We start from the raw sequence: 16,879 nt of genomic DNA, 5'->3' as shown, positions 1-16,879 counted from the left end.
CCCAGATCAGCATCTTCAGCATCATCGATAACTTGTTAGAAATGCAAATTCTTGGGCTCCATCCAGACCTACGAATCAGAAACTCTGGGAGTGGTACCTAGCAATCTGTTTCATACAAGCCTTTCAGGTGATCCTGATGCATGCTCAAGTTTAAAAACCACTGTAGGGGCCAGCCCAGTGGCACAGCGGTTAAGTGCACATGTTCTACTTCTGGGCGGCCCAGGGTTCGCTGGTTCAGATCTCAGGTGCGGACATGGCACCACTTGGCACGCCATACTGTGGTAGGCGTCCCAAGTATAAAGTAGAGGAAGATGGGCATGGATGTTAGCTCAGGGCCAGTCTTCCTCAGCAAAAAGAGGAGGATTGGCAGTAGTTAGCTCAGGGCTAATCTTCCTCAAAATCAATAAATCAATAAATCAATCAATAAAATAAAAACCACTGTAAGTCTGTGCTGTACAATATGGCAGCCACTAGACATATGTAGCTATTGAATACTTAAAATGTGGCTAGTCTGAATTGAGATGTGTTATAAGTGTAAAGTACATACCAGATATTGAATAGATAATATGAAAAAATTATAAAATATTTCCTTAATGCTTTTTATATTGAGTATAACTTGAAATGATAATACTTTGACTATGTTGGGTTAAATAAAATGTTATTAACATTTCTTTCACCTATTTCTTCTTGCTTTTTTAAAATGTGGTTATGAGAAAACAAAGTTACAAATATGGCTTTTATTACATTTCTGTTGGACAGCGCTATTATAGATGGCTTTTTACTTTGGGGTTTGTGTATGTGTGTATATATCTGGGGTTTTTTTATGCCTTTGGCTATACTGGCTCAGGCTAATGCTAAAAAGAATTTTTGTTCCTTGAGGGCAAAATTCTTGAGGCAGATACGGGCAGCCTACTAATAGACCATTACATCAAAGGGCCACAGTCTACAATTTAAAATTCACTGTGAATGTTTTACAATTATGTATAAACCTACGGTGGAGTAATAAGGTGAAATGGTATATCTTATCGGATCCAGAAAAATTTATCTATTGTGAGAAAGAAAACAACTTATAATTTATAAATAAGCATTTGCAAGAATATTTGATTGTCCTGATATATATGCTGAGTGGTTTATAGATTGAAGTTTATATTCTTACTTGATATTGGTTTTCTTATTTATACACCTATATTTATTTTTAATTTAGCCAAAATAGTTGGGCTATTATATTGTATTGTGGTTGTGTTGACAGCAACATATGATGATGACATTAAGTTTCAGATAAAAAATCAGTTTCTTGGGCTGGCCTGGTGGTACAGCTGTTAAGTTCGTGTGCTCTGCCTCTGTGGCCCCGGGTTCATCAGTTGGGAGCCTGGGCGTGGACCTGTGCACCGCTTACCAAGCCACGCCGTGGCAGCCATCTCAACTGTAAAATAGAGGAAGATTGACACAGATTTTAGGTCAGGGCCAATCTTCCTCAGCAAAAAGAGAAGGATTGGAGGCGAATGTTAGCTCAGGGCTAAACCTCCTCCTCAAAAAAAAAAAAAAGGCTTCTGTTTGAGGAAAGACTAACTCTTCAGGGCACCTCAGCGGGCACAGGGAGAAATCACCTTTGGGTTATTGGTATTTGCTTTGATATTATTTTGTTGCAGAAACTTCTGCTCTTTTTTTTTTATTGAGTTAATGATAGATTACAATCTTGTGAGATTTCAGTTGTACATTAATGTTTGTCAGTCATGTTGTAGGTGTACCACTTCACCCTTTGTGCCCACACCCCACCCCACCTTTCTCCTGGTATCCACTAAACTGTTCTTAGTCCATAATTTTAAATTCCTCATATGAGTGGAGTCATACACAGATTATCCTTCTCTCGCTGGCTTATTTCACTTAACATAATTCCCTCAAGGTCCATCCATGTTATTGCAAATGGAATGATTTTGTTCTGTTTTGCAGCTGAGTAGTATTCCATTGTATATATGTACCACATCTTCTTTATCCATTCGTCTGTTGATGGGCACTTAGGTTGCTTCCATGTCTTGGCTATTGTAAACAGTGCTGCAATGAACATTGGGGTGCATAGGACTTTTGGGATTGCTGACTTCAAGCTCTTTGGATAAATACCCAGTAGTGGGATGGCTGGATCGTATGGTAGTTCTATTTTTAGTTTTTTGAGGAATCTCCATACTGTTTTCCATAGTGGCTGCACCAGTTTGCATTCCCACCAGCAGTGTATGAGGGTTCCTTTTTCTCCGCAACCTCTCCAACATTTGTTGCTATTAGTTTTAGATATTTTTTGTCATTCTAACGGGTGTAAGGTGATATCTTAGTGTAGTTTTGATTTGCATTTCCCTGATGATCAACTTCTGCTCTATCTTATGCCAGCTGGGATCCAGAATGCACCTAATCATTTATTCCTTGGTAGAAGGGCAGAACTTGCATATAAACCGACTATTTTTTACATGGCAAACAAATCTATTTTATCCATTAGGCAATATGAACCATGCCTAGGGATAAGCTTCATGTGGACCTATGAAAATGTCTGAAGTCAAAAATAATGCCGCAAGAAAAATATAATATCTAAATCAAGTAATGTCTAATTAAATGTCTATTAAGTACACGTCAACTTAACTAGTCATTTAAATTTAGTATTTATAGAAATTTCGTTACATTAAAAAATATATAGCTTAGATTGTTTTATCTAGCAATGATTCTTGAGTATTCACAGTGATTTCCAAGAAATTATACCTAGGCATAATTAAATTTACTTATAGTCAATAATTTCACAATAAGTATTTCAAAAATCACTTTAAAAAGTTTACAGCAAAAATATAAAGTAAGGTGTAGAGGCCCTTTAACATATTTGATACAATGCATCATGTGGCTCCCATAAGTGACAGTGTATATACAGCCTATGGGGATCTAAAAATGGCCCTGGTGGCAAATATAAATGGGCTAAGGTCTAGGCTTCTTGGCCCAACACATAGACTGGTACAAAGACCAATCAGTACCTACTAGCCAAGAGGTAACCTTCCACATCTCAATTTTGCAATTTCACTAGAGAAGATCCACCTGGAAAATTTCACTGACGATTTCTTAACATTCATTACTATCTTCACCATTCTAATTTCATATGGGGGACATTCTGCACCTCTAAAGATGGACTAAGAGGCTATTCGAAAACCTAAAGGTTTTCATCCTCTGAAGGTTTGTAGGGGAGGAAGAAGACAGATGTTTCTGTTTATCTGGGACCAAATACTATGCTGACATGTTGACTGATTGGTTGGAAAGAACGTGTGGCCTTCGGTGGACATTATGTTTTGGATGCTGACTAGGCCAAGGAGCATTAACTACCCAGCAATACACCTAGAACACCAGTCCTTGGTACTGAGAACTGAAAGAAACCTGATTTCCTGCTCCTGTGTAAATAATACTGGGACTGGGCATACTTTTTCTCTGTGTTAAACAATATCAACACAGAGCATATTTTCCTGTTCTTATGTTAAGTAATACTGAGAACAAACAAAAATAACTTATCTTCTTACTTTAAGAAATACTTGTCCTTGGAAGATAAGACTGAACCAACTGAAGTACTTCACTTGTTCAGAATAACAGCTTGCCCACCAAGACCCTCTTCAACACCCTCACTTGGCTGTATTCACCAATCCAAAGCTATTTTATCATAAACACTGCACAATCCTAACCCATTCATTGCCTCGCAAGACCTACTTTAAAATCACACAGCCGTGCTCTAAAATCCTAGAAATATTCTCCCTTGATATCCTTTCTAAAACACTGTGAAGACTCTGTCAAGGTAGTGCACTTTCTTGCTACTGTAAGTATAATAAAATTAGCTTTGCTGGATTAACAGGTTTTTCTAGCGGTCTTTTTGGAAGTCAAAGTAGAATGTTGCTCCACTATTCTTTCCAGGCTGAGAATTACTATGTCTAATATGTCTAAATTTGTTAAAATATAGATAGATGGATAAGGAGTAAGGAATATTTTTGTCTTATTGACATCAGGTATTTTGGACATTTTTATCATTGCACACAGCGGGGCATTGGCGGTAATTCTTAATCTGAGTTGGATTCTGGACTTTTGTTGGAGTTCTAAAGGGTTTAGCCTATCTCCTTAGAAAAATACAGGTACACTCATATTTTTACATATAATTTCAAGGGTTCATAGATCTTCTGAAGCCCATCCATGGGCTCTAAGTTATAAACCCTGCTCTGGAGAATACACCAGCTAGAGGAACTACCTTAGGAAACTTTCCTTTCTTTGAGCTTAATTTTTAAGGTTCAAAAGAATTAGAAGGAAGGACTTTGGAGACATTAGATAATGCAAAATGTGGTTTGTGGGCCCCTTTGGTGCTTGTTTAAAATGCAGATTTCAGGGTTTTATTCCAGACCTATTCTGGGAATGGAGTCCTGGAATTTACCTTTTTAACAGACTCCTCAGGCAATCCTGATGGACACTGAAGTAAAAGAACCACTAATCCAGATGAACAAAATAAACCAGTACTGCAAATCAAAACTACAATCTGTCAACTGTACACCCAGGTTCTCACAAATCATAGCATATTCATATTATTGCTGTCACCTTCCACTCTGAATACTAGCTCAGGATTCTAAATGCATTATTTCACTCTCTATAGTACAATAAAAATATAAAATTTAAAAAGAAGCCTCAAATTGAAGAGTAGGACCCTGAACAGTATTTAACGTTTAATACACTAATATCAAAAACATTACCATGACTGAGCAGTAAAGTGATGTCATATGACTATGAGAGGTATCGCTGTATTCAATATTAATTATATAGCCATTGTTTAACACATATAGTGAATACAACATTGGTTCTATTTGAATTCCCACCAAGGCAACTAGAGGATGCCAAAACTTCTGATCAGTTCAGGTTGTGTCTATAAGGGGTAGCCAATCCCATTAATTTAGATCCTGTAGGACAGCTAGGTCTACTGGGAGTGTTTCTAATGCAAAAAAAAGCACAAGCAGTGTGAAGTGCCATCTCCCCCTAGAACCATTAGGAGAACACAAGGTGCAATTCTCTATTCCTAAGTAACTGAGTCCCAATGAAGTGATGCAACCTGAACTTAGGGTCTAATTCAGTTCATTCAATCAACAGAAACCTTGCTTTAGTCATGCAGTTTAATCAATTGTATCTACCTGGAAGTCCTGCCAGCCCTTCAAATTCAAACTGTCCAATAGAAAACTCAGCATCTTCTCACAGAAATCCGCATCACCTGCAAGATGACATCCTCATCTTTTTGCCCACTTGCATATCATTCTAAGTGTGCAATTACCTCTGACCTCAACCTTGCCTCCAATCAATAACCCAAATATCCCTGGCATTTGAACCTAATCTCCATTCCTACTGCCACTATCTCACTTAGGTCCTCATTACCTCTGGCCTGGATGCTTGCAATATTTCCCCAACTGGTCTCCCTTTGTTCAGTCTCACCTTCTGTCCTTAATTCATTCTGAACATTTGCTGTCACATCTCTCTGCCTAAAGCATAAGCTTTAATCACCTAACTCTCCTGCTCCAAAAACTTCAAGGGCTTCCCCCTCTACACTTAAAAAGGCCAGATTCCTTAGAATACCATTTAACAGCCTCTGTGATTTGGCCCCAACTACTTTCAAGGCTTAACTCCTACTATTCTTTTTCTTGCGTCTCAGTCTTATTCAAACTCACATCCTTCTCCCCTTGCTCTCCTCACTACCATGCCCTTTCTCATGCTTTTCTTTTTGCTTAGAATGTCCTTCTCTATCTTCACAGGTCCAAGTCTCATCCGACCTTCAAGATCTAGCTCAAATGCCACCTTTTATATGAAGCATTTTTTAATTCAACATTCAACAAATACGTACCAAGTGCCTATTTTGTACCAGGCACTGAGCTTAAGCCCTTGGAAAAAGGGCCTCCTTCCTTTTCCTTCTCCGGCTAAAAGTAATCTCTTTTTTCTGAATTCTCATAGAAAATGGACATATTTTATGGTATGTAACATGATCCACATTGTATTGTACTTCTTTATGTTCTTACTTCTCTTCCCTTACCAGACTGAGCTCCAAATTTCCTACTGCTTACAAGGAGGCACTTGATAAACATGTGTTAAATACGTGAATATTCAGTTGTGTTATCTCCAAACAATGAGATCATCATTTCATTTCCATCTGATTTGATGGAATATCTTCAACATTATGTAGATTTAGTTTTAACTCTACAAGCAAAACCAATAGAAGTAAGCTCAAAAAGAAAAGGCCAATATCTTAGGAGATATGAACTGTTTACTAAAAGAAAAACCAATACACAGACCGCCCTAGCAGGTTAGTATTTAAAATAACTGACATATGGGGCTGGCCCCGTGGCCGAGTGGTTAGGTTCGCGCGCTCCGCTGCAGGCGGCCCAGTGTTTCGTTGGTTTGAATCCTGGGCGTGGACATGGCACTGCTCATCGGACCACGCTGAGGCAGCGTCCCACATGCCACAACTAGAAGGACCCACAACGAAGAATATACAACTATGTACTGGGGGGGCTTTGGGGAGAAAAAGGAAAAAATAAAATCTTTAAAAAAAAATAAAAAAATAAAATAAAATAACTGACATACCTAAAAAAAATAACTATTTCTTTGCCAGGATACCCAGCCAGTATTGCACAATAATGACATTTATTACATCAAAGGAGGTTAGGTATGTGATGGTCATGGAAGGTTGGCATTTTTGCCTTTCCCACTTTGCTATTCCTCCTTTCATGTGCTGTTTTCAGTGTGGCCCAGGAAGCTGTCATGGCAACAAGGACGAAGGAAGGGAAATGACCAGTGAGAAAGGGAGGGCCACATTCTGTTGTGTTTTGGGAAATCTGAGCAAGGCACAAGTACCATGGCCTCATACAAGTCTCAAGTGTGGAAAAAGTGAGTTTTTCATTTTGTTGCCATCTAAAAATAATAGTAATAGTAGCTTACATTTAGCAAACACATAGTATGTGCTAGGTAATGTACTCAGTATATTATATGCATTATTGCATTCAATATTCACACGTTTTAGGAAGTAGGTTCTGTTATTCTCAGTTAAAGCTGAGGAAAGACAGGCTCATAGAATCTAAGCCACTTTCCTGAAGTTGCACAGCTTGTAAGTGGAAGAATAAGATAAACACCTATGTCCAGAGCCTTCACTCCTTTTTAAAAGCTTTATTTTCAATTGTGGTAAAATATACATAACATAAAATTTACCATCTTAACCATTTTTAAGTGCACAGTTCAACAGTATTAAGCACATTCACATTGTTGTGCAGCCAGCACTGTCATCCATCTCCAGAACTCTTCATCTTGCAAACCTGAAACTCTGTACCCATTAAACAACAACTCTCCATTTCTGCCTCCCTCAGCAACTACATTTTCCTCTATAATTTTCATTACTCTACATAGCTCATATAAGTAGAATCATACAGTATTTGTCTTGATTATTTCACTTAGAATAATATCCTCAAGGTTCATCCATGTTGTAGCATGTGTCAAAGTTCCCTTTCTTTTTAAGGCTGAATAGTATTCCATTGTATGGATATACCACATTTTGTTTATCCATTCATTCACTGATGAAGACGTGGGCTGCTTCCACCTTTTGGTTATTGTGAATAATGCTGCTATAAAAATGAGTGTATAAATATCTGAGACCCTGCTTTCAATTCTTTTAGGTATAAATCCAGAAGTGGAATTCCTGTATCATATGGTAATTCTATTTTTAACTTTTGAATAACTGCCATACTATTTCGGAGCCTTTACTCTTTAGCACTAATGATCTACTGCTGTCACACTGGCCACCCAGGGTGACATCAAGCTGGCCAGCATTTATCCTCTATAAAAGGAAGAATAAGCTTGATTATCCACGAGTCTTTGAATACACAGTTAGGAAACTTTCTTTAATGCTAATTATTTCACTCCTAAGGAAGAAAATGAGGCAAAAAATAATTTCTATCAGGATACCAAAATGAAAATCACACAAAGAGAAGCCTTGGCTATGATCGTTTTCTATCTAATGGGTATTCTTTCAGATACAACAGTACTTTCAAGGACCTTTAAACTAGGTTACTTATTTTCTAGTCACTTCTCTGGTAAAACTATCTTTGTGACTTTGAGCAAAGCTCCCCTCCACCTCCAGTGCACTGCAGTTTGTTGGAACAGGTAACACTAAAAGATGCAGTGGTATGACCTTAGGCAAGTTATTTCACCTCTCTGAACCTCATCCATAAAATGAAGAAAATGGTTAAGACTTACCTAGTTGGGTTGTGGGAAAGGTTAATATAAAATATTATTAGCCCAGTGCCTGGCACATTATAATTGATCAGTAAAGAGAAGTTGCTATCATTATGATTATTATTTTCAAGATTCTATATGTAAGAGAAATAGAAACATTTATCTACATAAAGATTTGTACACAAACGTTCATAGCAGCTTTATTTATAATAGCCAAAAACTGCAAACAGTCCAGAAATCCTTCAATGGGTAAAGTGTTAAACAAACAGTGGGACATCCATAGTACGGGACACTACTTAGCAATAGAAAGTAACAAATTACTATACACACAGCTTGGATGAATCCTAAGAGCATTATGCTGAGTGAGAAAAGCCAATCCCAAAAGGTCATGAAATGTATTATTTCATTTACATGAAATGTCCAGAAACATAAATCTATAAAACAAGATTACTGATTGCCTGGGGCTAGGGTGGGGGTGAGTGGGGATTAACTGTAATCGGGCATGAGGGATCTTATTGGGGTGATGAAAGTAGTCTAAAACTGCCTTGTGGTGATGGTAGCACATGAGTATAAATTTACTAAAATTCATCAAACTGTACACTCAAAAATGGGTGAATTTTATATATCTAAATTATACCTTTAAAAACTGTTTTTAAAACATTCTATATCTAAACTGGATCTGCACAACTGTATTCTGTTGGACCACCAGCAACACTGATCACACAAAACCATTTTCAGTTTTTCACTTACCGAAGGATGGGCTGCTATGTATCCATGCGCACTTTTATCTGAAAAGTGAAGATAAAGATGTCACCTTTGTTTGATAAAAACTGCCTCATTTAGAGACCACACTAGAAAACCCAACAAACTTGCATGCCTTTGACCAGAAGGAAATTCTCCAATTCAATATTAAATAGATATTATGACAAACAACATAGTTTTTCTTAAAATAGTTCACACCCTTACATCCTCACCATAATCTCACCATGTCATTTTATAGACCTTAATGAAGGCCTCCAGTGAATCTCATCTATTACAGGAATGCCGAGATTACCTACTTCTGATTGATATAATTCTATACATCTATATCTTCTCCCCCACGTCCTTCTTCCCCCTACCCTCCCTCCCTCCTTTCCCTTCTCTACTCTCCCCTTCCCCACCTCCTCTCTTCCTCCTACCCTATTAGTCAGTCTCAACACTAGAGCATCCAGAAAACATATGGTGAGTTTCACTCAGCTCAGAATAGTGCGATAACTCAGATACTGTTGAGTTCTAACATAGTTTTCAGGATTTCATCTTTGTAAGTTGAGAGAATTCGACACATAATAATAAAGGGGTTAAAAAGCAGTGGCAACTTGGAATAAAGAACAAATGCTGAGAATCTAGAAGGTATTAATAGGTACACTAAAATGATTTCTTGAATGCATTTTCGGCTCTGGTCGCCTATGATTCTACAATGAACTTGGAGCACAGCTCTAGATTTCCTTTCATGAAGCATTGTTTGATGTATCACCAGGATCTTTTAGACATTTTATTCTATGTGGAAGACTAAATATCATAAAAAGCTCTCTTTGGTGGGTTTTGTTTTTCTTTTAGGTTTTCACCATTGTATAACAGCAGTTAAGCAATCTTCTCATTAAAAAAAAGTCCCATTTAGCATGTGAATTGCCATATGCCTTTAAGTTTGGGCTTTGATATTTGTTATGGCCAAATCAGACACTGATCCCTTTCCAAGTGTATCCTTGCACCATTCTTGAAGTGATTTCAAGCCTGCCCTATATTAAAACCAACGCCAAGAGGTAGGGGCTCTTTATAACCGGGGTGCTAATGATAATAGTCCCTTCTTTTTTTAGATGTTGAATAATAAATTGCTCTAGAGAGGCAACCTAGAGCCTCTTTCTCAAAATGCAAAAGTATTGTTTTGTATATTGTTTTCAGTTGCTTATAGCGCAAATTTGAACATCAAAACTTCAAACAAAGGCCGGCTCTACATGCTAGCAAGTGAAGTTGAGATTTATCAGGAACACGGCCATTTCCATCTCTTAGAAGACGTGATTTCTTTTTTTAAGTCTGACTTTGAGGTCTCACCAAAATAACCTGGCAACCACAAAATTGATGCTGTCATCATCATGCAATTCACTGAATCTAAGGGATAAAATAAATTTCAAGAGACCATGGTTTGATCCATGTACCTCTTACTTCATAAACACATCACAAGGCCTGATTCTAAGTGACTTAGCGTCTTCTTGCCAGCGAAGCAAAAAAACCATTGTGATTGCTGATTCAAACGGACAGCTACTGCTTCACTAGACAATTTCTTTGAGTTCTAAAATCACACAAATACTGTAAAGCTCCTAACATCAACTTCAACTTCCAACTCATCTTTTGATTTGCTCAGGTTGAAGTCGTTCGTAGAAGGCACTAGAATTGACTTCAAATGCCCTACAGGTGTTCCGTTCTAATCCTGAGACTCTGAGCTTGGAATTGCTTCTCCATTTTTTGATAGCCTAGATTTCCTCTTACCTCCTGATGTAAAGCTCATGTATTTCTGGTTGTTGACTGTTTCTTTGGAGTCATAGAATTTGAGAACATCTAGAACGGCTTGTGGGTTCTTCTTCTGTTCCAGTTTTGTTATGTTTGAGGTTTGGAGTAATCGTGCCCATTGCTCAGGAATTCCCTGTGGACAACCAAAGGGAAAGAATGGCAGCTCAGAACATTCAGCAGCTGCATGTTCATGTTCCAGTAAAGTTCTTCACCAAGAAGCCCATGCTACCTGTAGGATTACACTTGGGAAACTGAAGTTACACTCTAGATTTAAAGTTAGTAACTTAATAATGCAATCATTCTCTTCTCTAATTAAAACACATAGGTAAAACTAGGATCCAACTTAAAAAGGGTGGGTGGGAGTATGACTGTGATAGAAAAAAAAAAGCGCATGAAAATCACCTCCATATTAACTCTGCTCATCCATGAAATGATGTTTACGGCTTAGCTTATTTTTTCTGGCGACTCAGGGCAGACATAGCAAGACTTCTCTAAATTTGTGCACAGCACAGTATGGTGCGGATCAATAGATTTTATATGACCGGAATAACATAAACTGTTTCTGGGTATGTTGTAATCAGAATATCTTTTAGAATAAAAGGAAAGCCTCACCCTTGGTCAGTTCATACTTTGTGATTATAAAATGTAATTTTTTAGGTCTAGAGCTTTAATATAAAGGGGGATTGAGAGGAGACAAAAATAGAATTGTGGAGGGGCAATAAACACTGAGATGCTAAAGAGTAACATTAATGCTGCTTTGGGCATTTTCCCTGCAGCCTTCTCCTCTCCTCCCTCCATCCCTTCCTCCCCACTTCTTCCATTGGCCACATCGAACCTGGGGACTGCGACAACCATGTGAAAGCCTTGTGAGAATTTGCAATAATCTGAAGCATTTAGAGCAGAGGGGAGGGAGTATTTGGAAATCTAACCAAGGAGAATTGGAAAAATTACACAGAGAGGTTAGTTTTGCATTGAACATTCAGCATTCTTTCCTACATGTTCAGCCTACAGATGTCCCCATTTCATAATTATCCAACCTCCAAGAGCAACTTGGAGCAAGAAACAGACACACTATTCCTGAAGTGCATCTAGACACAATTTATGTGGCTTTGTCCTATGAAGTCTCGGCAAAACAATGTGTGACGTGGGCCTCCAGAGTTTGGGAATGACAACAAAAAAGTGAGATAAGCCAAGCAACAACTCTACTGCACACACATGAACCTGCTGCTGCAGTGCTATGACATCTCAAAGAAGCACTTTGATGCAAGCTTCTTTTGGGCCTGTGACGCACCTCTGGGAGCTTCCCTGGGCACATCTGTGAGCCATAGAGATCTGGCTGTAATGGACGTAAATAAAGAAAGAAAAGAAAGTTAAAACAGAATGTGGGACAACTTAGAAGGTGGGAGGAGATGAAACCAATGGGTCTGAATGGGGGAGGGTAATCCCTTCTAAAGTGGGGAGGTTATGAAAATAGGGAGGTATTAACTAAATCAGGGGCAGGACAGGCTACAGGGCAACAGATTTAAGAAAGCAGAGAAAACAACAATGTTTCAACGTTTGGATGCATAATTCCACTTTTGGCCAGATGCTTCCTCCATAAATATGCAATAATAAGAATTACCATTAAATGATTGGAGAAATTACTAAAAGGCAGAAACATGACTTTGGAAGGAAGAAGGATGGAATCATGAAAAGCTTCCACAACAATTTGTAAGTTGTTATTATAACTGGGTGATCACAGGTAGCCGATGGCCATGTGATGAACTTACAAATTTCAGTTCCCAATTCTGGTTAACCATTTTCAGTTTCACATTGGAAGTATCTGTGTGGCTAATATTCAAAGGATAGCTATATAGTGATGCTGAATTTAACATTTGTTTTCATTGATGTGACTCTTCTGCACTTTGTAGCTAAAGTCATGGCTGGCTTAGAGAAAACTAGATTAAGGATTTCCCACACAGCCAGACTCTATGTTTGAGGTTCTTGTGACATTTGGACGAGGGAAAGGGCAACCATTTCATTTCAAACCATATATGAATAATTTCCATTTTAATGGCGCAGTTCCAAAGTCCCACTTCCCACAAAATAAGATCGGATATAAGGTAAAAGCTCTGTCTAAACAAAGATATCTCTAACACTACGGAAACATGCTTTGACCCAACTGGTTTGATTTGGGATACAGGTCTTTGATTCCTGGCACTTTGGGTTACTCCAAGCACAGTGAAACAATACTTTTACATGCATTAATCACGCAATTTAATGCTAAAGCCTTAAGCCAAAAATTTGAACTCAGGAGCCCATGCATGATCCCAGTTCTGATTCTAAGTGCAATTAATAGCATTTGGTTAATACTGTAATGGCCAAAGGAGTTATTAAGTGTTACAAAACCAGGTATGCATTGCACATAACCACTAGAGCAGACATCATTGGCGCGATCATTACCATAATTATTAGAATATTTGCAGTTACTATACATTCTCATGGCACTTCTAAACTTTTGTGATAAATAGTCTTGTGATCACTAGACAGCAGGAAAAAATGCTGTCAATTGTAGAAGATTCTCCAGACAACTATACTTACCACATGACTACACTGCTCACATAATTTCTTTTGTAAGTTGAGATAAACCAGTTAATCAATGAAACCTGACACTTAAATTTGAACATATGCCACAAAGGCACATAATCAGATAGCCATCTTAGTACTCCAAATTGAGGTACAAATCCCAAAAGTTAGACAGCTAACAGAGACCTAGAAGTATGAGCATCAGAAGCAGGAGCACATATCAATGCCTGACCATGTATACGATAACAATTAGATGTACATCAAGCTGGGGATTGTCCAGTGTAGCCCAGGAGAATGGCAGCATGATACAACAGGCCAAGCATTTATCTTATCATAAAAATGATAATTTATATCACTCATACCATTTTTCCCTCTGATTGACTTGAAGCGACCGTCACAGGTCTAGAGGTCTGGAAGGGGGAGTTCTGAAGTATTTGGGACAAAAATGGCAATATAAAGGGTAAGGACTCATAATAGTTTAATACCAAAAATCTCACCTCCCAACCTAATTTTAACCTCAAGGTCCAAGTGTATGACCAGGTACACAAAGTTATAAGGGCCAATTAGCCATAGAGTAATCACCAAGCAACACACCAAATTAGTGTCCAAATATTCAACATAGCAGGCCCTTGTAACAACTGGACTAGACTGTTCAACAAGTTGCTCAAAAGTCAACCTAAACAACTGCAATAATCAAGTTTAGTAATATACCCCCTCCTGTGCACAAACACGCAATGAATCAGTGATACTATGGCAATTAGGACTCAATTTGAAATCCTACCAATAAAATGATTTTTAAAAGCTTATTACCATTTGGTATTTTTAGCAATAGTAAATGTAAAACATCGGTTAAGATTGTTAAAAAAAAGGCAGAATTTTATATCTTTAAAAATAATGTGTGGACAAGTAGTTATAAAAGATTATCAAGATGACAAAGTGCATCAGATTTCCAAATTTAGCCAGTATTTGATCTACATATTAAATGGCTTTCTAACAGCTGACTGCATCCGAACAGCTGCTTTATTTCAAATTGGGTTTTTGGGAGGACGCGACAGGTTTTTGGTTGGTTTGGTTCAGTTGCATTGAACTGTTTTTCAAGATTGGAAAGAATGCCCATCCCATATTCCACCCCATCCCCCTCTGGCTGGTTCTTTGAGTTCTAATTGACAACAAATTAAAAATGGCTGGTCTGCAATCAGCAAGATGATGGTGACCCATTTTCCTTCATTTCCATTCAGAGCCCATAAAGAACAAAGAGCGAGCTAAAGATAGAGAGATTGTATCATAAGATGTCAAGCAAGTTGGAAAGAGTGGAAAAAATAAACAACAGTAAAAGAACCAGATTGTCACATGAGAATAGCAGAGGAGAAAACTTTCACATCAGAAAACAAAAAGGAAGGAAAAAAGAAAAGAAAAATATGGAGTGGCAACAATAAAATTCAAGAGAAGTTTAAACAGTAGAAAAAGCACATAGAAAATAAAAAGGTCAAAACTGGAAAGATAAAGTTCTTAAAAAAGGGAACAGTTATTAGATGAAACTTATAAAGTTGAAGTGCTTTTACTGTTTCAAATGTCAGAAAAAGTAGTCATAATCTCTTCGTGATTTTTTAAAAAAATCTAAACTTGTTCAGATTATTAAAATTATTTCTTTTTAGTGGTGATGATGGTGGTGGTAGTGGTGCCAGTGAGGTTATATTTCCTAAGTGTAGATAAGAGAATATTCTCAAATACAGTAAAGAACAGAAGCTAGGCTGAAACTCAAGGCCATCTGCATAATGTCTCTGATTCCAATGATGAAATTGGTTAAATCCTACCAGCACCTCAACTTTATCAATGGCATCACTTCTTAACATTCTCTTCTGCTTGCTACTGAGAACACAGAAAATGATCAGCTCACATCACTTCACAAGGCCAAGATGTTTACTGAGTTTCTGCTTCATTCTCATATTGCTTACTTCCGGAATTAAAAACAAATGAGATAATTTGGCTGTCAATTCAGAGATGTGGTTTGCTTCTCCAAATCAAATTAATTTGCTCCCTCTTTTTTTTCACTTAATCATATGACACAGTCTACTCACTACCCATCATGCTATGAAACAGGAAATTCAATTATTTAATATCTAAATTTATTCCTGGTTTAAGAACCTAAGAATCGACGGTGACGGTTCCATCAAAGACTTTTTCCTGAATGCATTCAAAATTACTCTCAGAATGCACATTTTGATTGAGTTTCTTACTAGTATGAAAAAGGTTAGTTGATCCTCCTGGGGACATATTTCTAGCCGCATCTTTAACTTCATTCACCTAAAAACAAATGCCAGATCTTTTTTTTTAAAAAGTATAAAATGTCAAAGATCTGAGATCTTGTGCTATCTGACCACCACGAATATCCAAAGAAAGGCTGGATCTATTATAGCTATGGTCTTTCTGGAGAATTATTGGTATTTATTGTGGATTGTATATATACAAAGTAAGCACATAACCACTAAAACATACATGATATATCCGTCAATATTTCTTCCTGAAACATGGGGTTTGTTGTTTTGAATGTCTACAAAATATACCTGTTAACAAGCCTAAAAATAAGCTACGTTCTTGAAATCAAAAGGAAGAACAGATCGAACTTATAGAGACTTTTGGTTAGTGTGGTTAGCTGATCTGGGTAATCCAGGTTCCAATGTAAAGCCTGAATTATTCAGATAGATTGTCTTCACTGGCCAAGTTGAATCAATGATTCCCAGATTCACTTCAAATGATAAAGAATAGGCTCAAGCAGAGTCTCATTATCAGGACCACATCTCCTTTGCCATGGTGAATTAGCATTTTCAATCAAGTTGAAGATTACACAGTGATCAGACATTTTTTTAGGATGGACAAAATAATTTTGCCAATATTCTTGCCACCCTCTAGTTCCCTCTGTGACTGTCTAGGCAAAGTCCATCTTACTTGAAATCATCAAAAACTCCAAGTCTGACATTTTGGGACATGGCAATTCTTGCTTGAAACCTATTTTCAAAAAGGATTTTTTCATGGCTTACAAAACAAAATAAGGAGCTTACTTACAGTGAATTCCCCGGTGACTGCATCAAACCCCACATGAATCGTATGTTCAAAGTCTGAAGGAAGAGAGATCTCTGGGCGTTCTTTCTCTTTCTTCTTATTGGCTAAAGGCAAAATGTTAACATGTATTTATTTGGGATACAGTTTTGGCATCTATAAGTTGTATAATTAGGTTCATGAAAACAATTACAAAGTTTAAAGACAATTGATTCCGTCATAATTTTAACCTTATTTAACTCCAGAAATTATAATTCTATTTGCAGAACGGCTGACAGTTTGACAAAAAATGTTATGTCCAAATAATTCACAAATTTCCAAAATCCACTTCAAACAAAACTTTCAAACTGACTGATGTCTTTTACCAGTCTAATGATGTAATCAACAGGTATCCAGGTATATTGTGCTTAACTAGCTTTGTTGGATGAAATATCACTTACTAAAGAAGAAATTCATT

General features: G+C 37.4%; 1 protein-coding gene across 37 annotated transcripts in view; it reads right to left on the bottom strand.

Annotated features, from left to right (window-relative positions):
* PAK3 (p21 (RAC1) activated kinase 3) overlaps window positions 1–16,879 on the bottom strand; it is a 257,986-nt gene that overhangs the window by 55,789 nt on the left and 185,318 nt on the right. For 23 of the 37 annotated variants that reach the window (XM_070258529.1, XM_070258541.1, XM_070258521.1 and 20 more), the window contains 3 exons: window positions 16,429–16,529; window positions 10,780–10,933; window positions 9,007–9,044 (listed from right to left, as the gene is read on the bottom strand). In XM_070258529.1, coding sequence (XP_070114630.1) covers window positions 9,007–9,044; window positions 10,780–10,933; window positions 16,429–16,529 — 293 coding nt within the window. Of the gene's footprint in view, window positions 1–9,006; window positions 9,045–10,779; window positions 10,934–12,091; window positions 12,137–16,428; window positions 16,530–16,879 lie in introns of all 37 variants that reach the window. The other 14 variants (XM_070258517.1, XM_070258510.1, XM_070258516.1 and 11 more) reach the window with 1 other exon arrangement.

Source organism: Equus caballus, chromosome X, assembly GCF_041296265.1.
Source record: "Equus caballus isolate H_3958 breed thoroughbred chromosome X, TB-T2T, whole genome shotgun sequence".
Classification (NCBI taxonomy): domain Eukaryota; kingdom Metazoa; phylum Chordata; class Mammalia; order Perissodactyla; family Equidae; genus Equus; species Equus caballus.
The sequence above is the reverse complement of the archived record's forward strand: the minus strand, read 5'-3'. Positions and strand labels throughout refer to the sequence as shown.